Source organism: Rana temporaria, chromosome 12 (genome assembly GCF_905171775.1).
Source record: "Rana temporaria chromosome 12, aRanTem1.1, whole genome shotgun sequence".
Lineage (NCBI taxonomy): Eukaryota > Metazoa > Chordata > Amphibia > Anura > Ranidae > Rana > Rana temporaria.
In genome coordinates this window covers 64,947,775-64,960,698 of record NC_053500.1, presented here as the reverse complement: position 1 = coordinate 64,960,698, position 12,924 = coordinate 64,947,775, and the positions used below count along the sequence as shown (strand labels likewise).

At 40.2% G+C, this 12,924-nt stretch overlaps 1 protein-coding gene across 4 annotated transcripts in view; it reads left to right on the top strand.

Annotated features, from left to right (window-relative positions):
* The window catches only part of ITGB4 (integrin subunit beta 4), a 119,797-nt gene that overhangs the window by 64,511 nt on the left and 42,362 nt on the right, over nt 1-12,924 (top strand). For all 4 annotated transcript variants that reach the window (XM_040330360.1, XM_040330363.1, XM_040330361.1 and 1 more), the window contains exons 13-20: nt 1,088-1,299; nt 2,336-2,439; nt 3,981-4,079; nt 6,407-6,536; nt 6,634-6,756; nt 9,386-9,492; nt 10,158-10,191; nt 12,207-12,392. In XM_040330360.1, the coding sequence (XP_040186294.1) occupies nt 1,088-1,299; nt 2,336-2,439; nt 3,981-4,079; nt 6,407-6,536; nt 6,634-6,756; nt 9,386-9,492; nt 10,158-10,191; nt 12,207-12,392 (995 nt within the window). The remainder of the gene's footprint in view (nt 1-1,087; nt 1,300-2,335; nt 2,440-3,980; nt 4,080-6,406; nt 6,537-6,633; nt 6,757-9,385; nt 9,493-10,157; nt 10,192-12,206; nt 12,393-12,924) is intronic.

The following is a 12,924-nucleotide window of genomic DNA, read 5'->3' as shown; positions in this document are numbered from 1 at the left end:
GATGAACTCCTAGTTTGGTCCAAACACTGGTTCGAACTGGGCTTTGCTTGTTCTGGGCTTTATCTGAATGCCAGATTTAAGCTTATTTGGCAGGAGCTGAACATCATATATAGTAGAGGGTTGTTCTCCCGCTACTTTATATGACAGCTTCCTTCTTTCATTGTTAGGGAAGCAGCAGTGCCAGAAAGGGGGCGGGGGCTGGGGCACCAGAATGTTCATCCCCCTCCTGAACCATACCAGGCACATGAGGACAAAGGCCTCTACCCACAACCTTGGCTTATTGGTTGTGGGGGTTAGTGGGCAGGGGCTTATCAGCATCTGGAAGCCCCCATTATTGAAGAATCTGGTCTCAGCCACTTTCCAGGTAGTTTAAGGACATTCCCCATGCATGTTAGTTAAAGGAATTTTGCATTTTTTATGTTTCACTTTAAGCATTATTAAAACTGCTACTCCCCGCCAAACATGTTTATCAGGATACGGTACATGTTCATCAGGACTCTGCCCTGCTTCCTATATCATTTGTTTGACAATCCCTTGCCTATTAGTGTAGAAAATGGCCAGATGTAATAATTGTCTAACCTGCCTTGAACTGAACTGACCAATCCAGGTGGACTAGACTCTGCACTCTCAACCAATTTCTCAGATCTTGCTCCTGATTGGTCAATATTCCTCATTAGCTCAGTGGTGTAGAAGTTCAATGCTCAAAAAAACATAGAGCTAACATAGCATTTTACTGCCATCTTTTCTTATAAAAACCCTTATGAAATGCACTCATCACATATAAGAAAGCATTACCCTGTATCAATTTTAAATGTGGGTCTCTGCCATGTGTATGTGCGCATGTGACTGTCACAAGACTCACTGCTATACAGCAGTGAGTCTTGTGACTCCGGGACCATCCAAACCCACACCCAGGCTACAGCCCAACACGTTTCGTCAGATCAACAGCATCAGAGGCCTCTGATTACACCAGGATGTCGAAACGCAATAGTTCATGGCTCGTTTTATTTAAATATGGCTGCTGTGCTGTCAGAGGTTGGTGATTCCACACATGATAAAATACTTGCCGTGTTCATCTCTTTCACAGGAGAGGGGAGGTCTGCAACTGCTCATCTAGTCAAGTTATAAACAGTCAGTCATGTATAGCCCCTGGAAGCGATGAGATCTGTTCAGGACAAGGGGAGTGCCTGTGCGGCGTGTGCCAGTGCTTCGCAGATTCCCCAGAACGTCGGTATGAAGGGAGGTACTGCCAGTTTAATACTGCCACGTGTCCACGTGTAAGCGGCTTTATGTGCAATGGTAAGTGAAGCTGACATCAGGCTGCATGTAGGTTATTGTGTAGCTTTATATTATATAGCAGGGGTAGGCAACCTTAAAGAGGTGAGATCTATCTGAACAACATGGGAGAAGTCTCAGATTACCGGACACAGTGTTGCCTCCTCACACCTGATTTAAACCTGTAATTGCCTACTACCGTGTCACAATCTCATGCATTGCACAGCAATCATCAGTTTAAATCAGGTAATGAGGAGGCAACATAGTGGCAACACTTAGATCGCTTTTCAGAGGAGCAGTAAAGCCTGCTGAATGAGCTGTTAGTTGCATTATACAGCGGTACCCTTAGGGCTCATTCAGGCTTAAAGTTGGGGGGATGGTAAAACCCTGTGGTTGAGTTTACCGCCCCCAATCTCTACCACCTTTGGCTGCAGAAATCTGCTGCAGAAATCTCCCTCCACTGAGTCTGGCTGTAACCATTTTTACTGTGGGCAGCTAAAGCTTCTGCCTGTTCACTTCCTGGATTTACACAGAGGCACAGCTCCAGATCTGCAGCTCTCATTGGCCCTCTTATGACTCATCCAGGTTCCCTTCCTGGCAAACTCTCACGAGTGAGAGAGCTGTGCATGATGTCATAAGCCTAGGCTTTTTACCAGACAAGAAACAGGAAGTGGGTTGTATCCAAAGTTAAAACAACAAGGGCAGAAGATTTATTTGATGGAAAGATGAAAAAATGACTGAAGTTCCGCTTTAAACAGAGGCTAAGATGGCAGCTTCCTGGGCTAAAAACGATAGGAGGATTTACTTCCACTTTATATCTGGGGCTCCCTCACTTTCTGTCCCGCTGAAAATGGTTGTACCACACAGGAAGTAAGGGGAAAATCCACAACAAATACACAGACAGCTCAAAAACCTCAGTACACACGATACCTCTCGGATTGCTCAGCCCCGGGAGCCATTCAGCTAGACAGATTATTGAAACCTTATAAAATAAAGGTGAATATTATGGAACAACATGGTCAGTGTCTCTGATTTCCTCAATTCATATTTTGTTCTGCAGATAGAGGACATTGCTATATGGGAGGTTGCGCATGTCAGACTGGTTGGGAAGGACCTGCATGTGATTGTCCAATCAGTAATCAGACTTGTCTGGACAGAAATGGGGTAAGTATTGTCAGCATAAAAAGAAATGTCTTTAGTGCACAAGTAGTGTGTGGATATCCTTCTTAGGCTTATAGCAGAGAAAAATCACTGGGATGCATAACCATGAGTCCAATAAACCAGTCCTTAGGGTCAGGATGTTATCAGTCTGCTGCAGGTGGGAGGAAGCATTTCCTTAGTCACATTTCTCCCAGTGTCCAGATTTCAATGCTGTAACTTTGTCGGAATTCACAAGATGAGAGGATGCAGCAGGGGCTGATATGTGTCAGACTTTTGTAACTCAAAGGAACCAGGATTTCCATGATAGTGTTCTCTCTAAGCCGACACCTCAGTGCAAGGAGTAGATACTCAGCCTGGGTGGGTCACTGTGCTATTTACGGTCACTGTAGCACAACACATGCTGCATGCACATCTGAAGGGCATGTGTCTAGGTCATAGTATGCCTCTGCATGGGGGTGCAATTCAGAATGGAAGGCACTGCAAAGATTTCATTAAAAAGCATATAGGAGCGAATCCTGGCTAAAACATTATAATTGATTGGAGGAAGCATTGGTGTGTATAGCCTATTGTATTAGGGTGTGCATACCAAATGTGTGTATATCAGCAGTGCAGTGGGCGGTGTCAGTAGACCAAAGACTGGTGCCAGTAGGGCAGTGGACACTGTAGTTTATTTTATTTTATTTTTACAGTTTTATTATTTCTTGCAATATTATTTTTTTTTATTTTTTTTACAGTTTTATTATTTTTTACATTTTATTTTATTTTTTTACAGTTTGATAAATGTTTACAATTATATTATTATTATTATTTTTACAGTTTTATTCTTTTTTACAATATTTTTATTATTATTTATTTACAGTTTTATTATTTTTTACAATATTATTTTTTTACAGTTATTATTTTTTACAATATTTTAATTTTTTTACATTTTTTTTACAATATTTTTATTATTTATTTACAGTTTTATTCTTTTTTTACATTATTATTATTATCATTATTATTATTATTATTATTATTATTTACATTTTTTTTTATTATTTTTTACAATATTTTTATTTTTTTACATTTTTAAATTTTTTTTTACAGGTTTATTATTTTTTTACAATATTTTTATTATAATTTATTTTTACAGTTTTATTATTTTTTACAATATTATTATTTTTCCGTTTTATTATTTTTTTATATTATTATTATTATTAATATTTTACAGTTTTATTATTTTACATTATTTTTATTTGTTTTTTTTTACAGTTTTGTTATTTTTTACAATATAATTTTTTTTACAGTTTTATATATATATATAATTTACAGTTTTGTTATGTTTTACAATATTTTTATTTATTTTTTAGTTTTATTCTTTTTTACAGTTTTATTATTTTTTACAATATTATATTTTTTTTACAGTTTTATTATTTTTTACAATATTAGGTGATTAGGGTGTGCCCAGGCACACCCTGTGCACACGACTATGAGTGGAAGTGAAGGATAATGTATCAAATGGATTGAAGCTACAACTGTACTGATTACTGTCTTACTTTCTACAGGGCCTGTGCAATAACCGAGGGAAATGTGAGTGCGGTCGTTGCAAATGTGACGCCGATTCCCAGTTTGCCGATGCCATGTGTGAATTTAGCAGCTCATTGGTAGGTCTGCCATATTGGTTTACATTACATGACAACACATGTAATACCGCATTTTCATCTGGTTGTAGGGCCCATTATTAACCAGATCCAGACCACCATGTACACATTTATGTTGTGAGACCTAACTGAAAAACAGATGGTTGAGCCGCAGTTTTACCACCTGCCCCCCCCCCCCAACCTCCCACCTAAAGAAAAGTATGCATGCATGCTCAGGAATGTATGCATTTTACAGCCACAATACTTTTTCAGCCGGGCAAAACATTTAAATCACATGTCACATACAGAGCATGGTACTGCCACAGAACAAGACCCCATTTAAAGTAGAACTAGACATTTTGTTTCGTTCCAAATTTGCTTTTTGATGAAATTCGACAAATTTGTTAATTCCAAAATATTCAAATTAATGGAAACCCGCTTAACATTTTTTTTCGAAAATCTGAAAATTCGAAAATTCGGAAATCTGAAAAACAAAGAACAAAAATCTGAAAATTCAAAAGAACGAAAATCCAAAAATAAGAACGAAGATCCGAAAATTAGAAAACAGGAAAATTAAAAAATCTGAAATAATAACTAACTAATAATAACTATTAGTAACTATTAAATTATAGGTATTCCTTTCAAATTTGGCTGTTTAGTGAACGTAATAAATCCAAATTTATCCGAAGTTACGAATTATCCGAAATAACGAATGCCGCATCTAAACGAATAGAACGTACCGAATACTAATAATAACAACAAAAATGTTTCATTAGTTATTAATTTGTAACATTTCATTTGTTATTTCGGATAATTCCTAACTTCAGATAAATTCGTATTTATTATGTTCACTAACAGACAAATTTAAAAGGTAATTCCAATACCTCTAATTTAATAGCTAGTTATTATTAGTTATGATTTAGAATTTTCGGATTTTCGTTCTTTCTTATTTTCGAATTTTCGGTTTTCAAATTTCCGAATTTTCTAATTTTTTCGAAATAACACATTTTGATCATAACGAATGACTTGAAAAAAAAAAAAAACGAATGAAACGTAAAGAATTTTTAATTTTTTTTTGGTAGTGCACACGTCTAAGTAGAACTATGGGCAAAACTGTTTTTTTATTTTTATTTTGGATAAAGCAAGTTAGGGTTATAACCCCTATCAAATTTGTTTTGGCCATCTGTGTCCCATTGCAGAGATTTCCCATCATTTCCTGTCTCATAGCCAAACAGGAAGTGAGAAAAAATCCCTGGAAATTTAGGGAATTTCTCGGGGGAACCAGAACTAGTGACCTCATTGGAAGATTTCCCCTCTGTTACTTTTCTGGGGACAAACCAAAATTTGTGATTTTCTTTTACTTTCTCTTTTAATAATAATGGTAAACAGAACAAATAGAGAGGGTGAATCTCTTTAACGGGAACACAGGAAGAAATAAAAAACCTGACAGGGGTTCTAATCCCTCCCCACTCTCCACTCTTTTGTTATACTTTAAGTGCATAGGGCTGTGCCACAACCACCTTGTAGCAGGGTGCTTTAGCCTTTTTTTTTTGTTAAAAAATGCGGAGAGAAGGCAACATATTGCCTCATCGCCACCTGTCCAACTCACTCTGAAAACCAATCCGCCACTGATTACTTTTCAGAGGCCAATTTCCAATCTATATGTGAAATCCGATAATGAAAATATGAATCGGGAAGGATGTCGATTTTACATGAATGACTCTATACTGAGAATACACTCTAGTTTAGGGTGACCAGACATCCCCAGTTTCAGGGGACAGTCCCCTGATTGAGGACACTGTCCCCGGACCAAGTCTGTCCCTGGTTTTCTCCCCAGATTGGATTTAATAGGGGGCAGGGGCAATTTCAAAGACAGTCAGTGCAGAATTAAAATAACAAAAAATTGAATTACACCCCCCCCCCCCCAGCTCAGCCGTGCCTACTAGCATAGGGGGGTTGTATTTTTCCCATTATCTGTGCCCCTTTCTGATGATCATGTGCTGGTCGGAGTGGAGGGAATATTTCTTCAGTTTCGGGCATTTGCCCATTCAGCTTCGCTCGCATGTGATCCTGCCCTGGCTCAAATCCAAGCCAGCCACCTGCCTATCTCCTTGCCTTCCCTGGCGGAGTGATCTTCCTCCGCTCCCCATCCAGTAGTATCCGGGGCCCAAAGAGTAAGACTTGAGAGGCTGTGAGGCGGGCGGTGATGGGCAGAGAGTCGCTGATTGTTGCCATTACTAGTAAAGAGAAAATATGTCACGGATTTCATTTTAAAAATCTGGTCACCTTATTCTAGTTTCTATTTCTTTCTAACATCCGAAACCTGTACTGTTTCCTTTCTTTGTGAACAGCGCCTCCTGGGGGCCTGTGAGGATGTCCGGACATGCGCGCAGTGCCAGGCCTGGGGCACTGGGGAGAAGAAGGGCAAAAAATGTGAAAGCTGTGACATCCAGATAAAGATGGTGGATGAGCTCACCAAAGGTATTACTGCATGGAACCAATTATCGTTAGCTGGTGATATGTACATTACATATAGATGTCATGGCTTCTAATATGTGGACTTCTTCTTTTCTGGTAGTTGATGAACGAACAGAGAAATGCACTTTCCGTGATGAGGAGGACGATTGTACCTATCATTACACAGTAGAAGGAGTGGGTTCTGTGTTGGCCAATTACACTGTGCTAGTACAAAAGAAAAAAGGTTAGGAAGATGTCCCATATTTCATCAATGTCCTTTCTTTCCAAGCGCCCTGCTCCATATTTTATGTACTCTTTCTATCCCTTATATCTAATCTATCTATATATTGTAATGAGACAGGCTCAACTGCTATTGGCAGCAGTAAGCCAAGACGGGGATACCCAGTAACAGTCCAGGCCCATCTGATTTTATTCAGCAAGGCAGCAAAGTATAAATGAACAAAACATCTGCTCACCCGAGACACTAAGAAAACTCATATCAGTTACTGGCTAACAGGGTGCCCCCTAATGGTTTCTCCCAGACAAACAGGCAGCTTTTATACCTTGTTAGTGTTTTGTCAGCGCTCAGCATTTTCACCCAGCAGCAGGCTCCCGAAGCAGAGATATAGAGAGTTCTGAGCACATAATAAAAGGCCTGTGGACAGCTGAGAATATTAATGATGTTACTAGGTAAGATGTGGTATCAACAAAGCCAAGGATAAATCCAAGGAAAAAACTCAAGCCTACTTACCGACCAGCTGGCAGACAACCAATTAAAACCTGTCAGGTATACAGTATACGTTAAAAAGCAGGGGTTTAGTCCGCACACGTTTGCAAACGCATGCGTAAGCCACAGAGCCACGTGACGGCACCCTGGTATCTGTGGTCCTAATGCAAAATTATAAGTGTCCCCACTGGAGGTACATGAAATTGTGATGGATAGGTGAGGGCAGGTGGACCTAGGAATGGAATGGAGGAAAGCTCTACAAAGATTCTGGGCTCCAGGACCAAGAGCAGAACTTATTAAGATCTGAGAAAATAAAACGTTTAATTTCTCCACAACATTCACAAACCCTGGAACCCCTCGTCATATATAGGTGACAAACCTAGGTGACACTTATACACCATTCACAGTTCCACCTGCCAGTGCCTATTTATCTATCTATCTATCTATCTATCTATCTATCTATCTATCTATCTAGCTAGCTAGCTAGCTAGCTAGCTATCTTAATTTTCTAAATGTTGTCATGTTACAACCAAAAATGTGAATGTATCTTATTGGGATTTTATGTAATAGACCAACACAAAGTGTCACATAAATTTGGAAGGAAAATGATAAATGGTTTTCCAAAATTTGTACAAATAAATATGTGAAAAGTGTGGCGTGCATTTGTATTCAGCCCCCTTTACTCTGATACCCCTAACTAAAATCTAGTGGAACCAATTGCCTTCAGAAGTCACCTAATTAGTAAATAGAGTCCACCTGTGTGTAATTTAATCTCAGTATAAATACAGCTGTTCTGTGAAGCACTCAGAGGTTTGTTAGAGAACCTTAGTGAACAAACACGAAAACCAAGGAACACACCAAACAGGTCAGGGATAAAGTTGTGCAAAAGTTTAAAGCAGGGTTGGGTTATAAAAAAATCTCCCAAGCTTTGAACATCTCATGGAGCACTGTTCAATCCATCATCCGAAAATGGAAAGAGTATGACACAACTGCAAACCTACTAAGACATGGCCATCCACCTAAACTGACAGGCCGGGCAAGGAGAGCATTAATCAGAGAAGCAGCCAAGAGGTCCCATGGTAACTCTGGAGGAGCTGCAGAGATCCACAGCTCAGGTGGGAGAATCTATCCACAGGACGACTATTAGTCGTGCTCTCCACAAATCTGGTCTTTATGGAAGAGTGGCGAGAAGAAAGTCATTATTGAAAGAAAGTAATAAGAATTCCAGTTTGCAGTTTGCGAGAAGCCATGTGGGGGACACAGCAAACAGGAAGAAGGTGCTCTGGTCACATGAGACCGAAATTTAACTTTTTGGCCTAAAAGCAAAACGCTATGTGTGGCGGAAAACTAACACTGCACATCACCCTGAACACACCATCCCCACTGTAAAACATGGTGGTGGCAGCATCATGTTGTGGGGATGATTTTCTTCAGCAGGGACAGGGAAGCTGGTCAGAGTTGATGAGAATATGAATGGAGCCAAATACAGAACAATCTTAGAAGAAAACCTCCCCTGATGCTGGCCGCACTGAGGAGCATTAGGCTCTGCCTCTGCCAGTTACCTTGCTTTTTTTCTCCTGTACCAGGAAGTCATTGCGCGCCTGTCGCTCCCAGCTTCCACACAGGCAAAGTAGCAAGTGCCTTGCCTGCGCCGCTGGGGGCTATGTTAGTGTGGGGGGCTGCCGCGAGAGCCGAGAAGTCGCTGCAGGAGGACAGGGCTGGGGCCGCTGGAATCCGGCCCTGCCCAAGTGACGTCACTTCCGGTATCGGTTTCCGGTATCGGAGCATTTTCGTGAGTACAGATACTCGCCAAAATGGCTAGTATCGGTGCTGATACCGATACCAGTATCGGTATCAGTGCATCCCTACTTTTCACATATTTATTTGTAAAAAAAAAATAATAATTAAAACCATTTATCATTTTCCATCCACTTCACAATTATGTGTCACTTTGTGTTGGTCTATCACATACTGTAAAATCCCAATATAAAATACATTTATGTTTTTGGCTGTAACATGACAAAATGTGGAAATTTTCTAGGGGTATGAATACTTTCTTTATATCTATCACTGCTCCTTATTTTACATACTCTCTCCCATCTTGGTTTCTCATTTTTCATAAATGGTATATTTTTCTCTTCTGCAGAATGTCCACCCGGTGCCTTCCTATGGCTCATTCCTCTACTCATCTTCCTGATGCTGCTCCTCGGTCTGTTACTTCTATTGTGCTGGAAATACTGTGCCTGTTGTAGGGTAAGAAATGAATTAAAGTGATACTAAACACACACTGTTTTATTTACATGGTCCCTTCTCTTTCTGTATGTGGATGATGGCACTGTAATTATTTTAATAATTATATAATATTTTAAAAATAAATACCGATCTTCTATTGGATATAGAGCTGTCACATGACCCAGCTCTTTCCCAGCCTGTCTGCAGGCAAACATAAGCAGGAGGAGCTTCTAGTCCTTTGCTGCTGGTCCTATATTCCAAAAAAAATGCCATACAAAGTAAAAATAAGTAATTCATATCAATAAACTGTTTTAAATTGGCATACAAATATATATTTGAGATTAAATCTTTATTTCCTGGCAATAACATGGTGTGGGTTGATTTCTGTCAGTCACAGGCTGCGTCACACTCCTCAAGCCTGAATCTTAGAATAAGAGGGAGGTGAAGCCTCCATCAATCTACTCTCACCATCCCTAGTAAAATGCCCCTGTATGTGTAACTACAGTAACGTATGTGAAAGGAGAACGTAACAGTCAGTAATGAAGATGCTGTAAGAATTTCCTGACATATCACAAAACACTTAATATTTCTATGTACATGGAATAGTGAAGTTATAACACAGCTGCTATCATGTTAGCGGTAGGAGGAAAGGCGGTGATAAGCTAAACCATGTCTTCTTGTTCCAGGCTTGTCTGGCTCTGCTGCCTTGCTGTGGACGAGGTAAGGATTTATATTCAATTCAATACCATTTTATCTAAATAGCACACATTTGTAGGTGCTTTTATTGTGATTTTTCAGAACGATCATGTATGAGGAGATATTAAAGTTGCATCCCAGGCAGATATAAAAATCTGATTAATCTCGTATTTATTAATTAATGTTTTTTTTTTCTTTTTTTGCAACTAGTATAAATACCTGATTTTGTTTTTCTTTATATCGGCTTCCTGTAATTCCCCTGTACACATGATGGGATTTTCCGTCCATCCAAGGTTTTTCCGTCGGAATTCCGTTCAACCTTGGCTTGCATACACACGGTCACACAAAAGTTCTCTGAACTTTCGACCATCAAGAACGCGGTGACATACAACACTACGACGAGCCGAGAACATGAAGTTCAGAGCATGCAATGCTTCAGAGCATGCATCGAATTGTTTCCGAGCATTCGTTGGAATTGCTACAGACAATCGGAATTATCTGTAGCCGCAATTCCAACAGCAAATGTCCGATGGAGCCTACACACAGTCGGAATTTTGCTCACATCGGACTTTTGCTGGCAGAAAATCCGATCGTGTGTACGGGGCATAACCCCTGCACAGTAGGTTTGGAGAGCTAGGGCAGCACTTGGAGCCAATCAGGTTTTGCTGCATTCTCATGTGTTGACAGTAAACCTCCCAATAGGACAAAGTAGAATGAGTAGAAGGTTGACCTCCTCTAGTTTCCAATTAGACTTTGCTGCATGCTCATGCATTGACAAAAAACATCCCTATAGGACAGAGTGGAGTGAGTAGAAGGATGACCTCCTCTAATCTCCAAACAGACTTGGCTGCATGCTCATGTGTTGACAGTAAACATTCCTATAGTACAATGTAGAGTGAGTAGAAAGATGACCTCCACTAGTTTCCAATACGACTTTGCTGCATGCTCATGGGTTGACAGTAAACATCCCTATAGGACAAAGTAGAGTGAGTAGAAGGATGACCTCCTCCAGTTTCCAATCACACTTTGCTGCATGCTCATACTTTGACAGTAAACATCCCCTATAGGACAAATTAGAGTGAGTAGAAGGATGACCTCCTCTAGTCTACAATACGACTTTGCTGCATGCTCATGGGTTGACAGTAAACATCCCTATAGGACAAAGTAGAGTGAGTAGAAGGATGACCTCCTCTAGTCTACAATACGACTTTGCTGCATGCTCATGGGTTGACAGTAAACATCCCTATAGGACAAAGTAGAGTGAGTAGAAGGATGACCTCCTCTAGTCTCCAATCAGACTTTTGCTGCATGCTCATGCGTTGACAGTAAACATCCCCTATAGGACAGAGTAGAGTGAGTAGAAGGATGACCTCCTCTAGTCTCCAATCAGCAGTGAGGTGTGAGTGAGGTGTGTTCTTCACTAATCTGTATTGCTGCTGCAAGTGAGGAGACAGGTTTCAGGATCACAAATCTGGTTGCATACAATTCCAAATTCTTTTGGCAGGTATATCAGTTTCCATATTTGTATTTTAGCTGTGGATTTGTATGTCTGCCTGGAGTGCAGCTTTAGGGACGACGTTTACCTTTCCCAGCCCCCGTAGATATAATAAAAAAATCTGTGCCACTTTATGAAATGATCATTCATTTTATTTTACCTGTAGGCCATTTGGGTCTCCTCAGAAGCCTGGATAACAAACTCATAGTTAGCAACCACCACATTGCTAGGACGTGAAACCTTTGTCTTTAATTTCTGCAATGCTGGAACGGTTTTCATGTCCTAGTAACAAATTGGGACACGGGGGTTGCTAACTCTGAGTTTTTTAGCCATGCTTCTTAGGGGACCCAAGTGGCCTACAGATATAACAATAACATTAATGAACATTTCACAAAGCTTGCACAGATTTTTAAGGTCCACTGGGGCCCTTGACTGCATGGGCTATTTTCTGGAAAAGATGAACTTCGACCTTTAATTCAATTGGACATTTGTAAAACTTAGAAGGAGAATCTTTCATTTTATAACCTTTCTATTCCTATTACAGGGCGCAATGTGGGATTTAAGGAAGACCACTATATGCTACGACAAAGCCTTATGCAATCTGATTATCTAAACACTCCACTTGTACGAAATGGAAACCTGAAAGGTGGAGACTCAGTGAGATGGAAGATTACCAACAATGTACACCGACCACCTCCATCACCCGATGCCCTGAACCCCAAAGAGCTGGGTATGTGACTAGAACAGCAGGAGTGGGGTGACTGTGAATATGGGGGGGGCATAAAATGGGTTCAGTAAGAGTCCTAAATCTCAAGTCTTGTTTTATTAATTTCTAAAATATTCAGCTTGAACTATAAGTGCCCATTCACACTACCGCGACTTGGGATCCGACTTGTGTTGCCCCAAGTCACGCGACATGAGAAATTAGAATAAAGTGAATAAGAGCCGTCTTAATGTACACTACTGAAGTCGCTCCAACTTCAGAAAAGGTTCCTGTACTACTTTAAGGCGACTTGTGCCCATTGATTTCAATGGAAGTTGCCTCCAAAGTCGGATCACTGTCTGAACTGAAGCAACTTTACAGGAAGAGAAACTAGTTATCTCAGGCAAACCCCTCCCTCACACTGAGCTGATTAGTGTTTGATTGGCCACTGGCAAAGTTGTCTGTCCTGGAGGCGACTTGAAGTTGCCTCGCAAAGTCGTGCCTACTTTCATATCGCTGTAGTGTGAACGGCACTAATGGTTTATTGAGGAATTTTGAC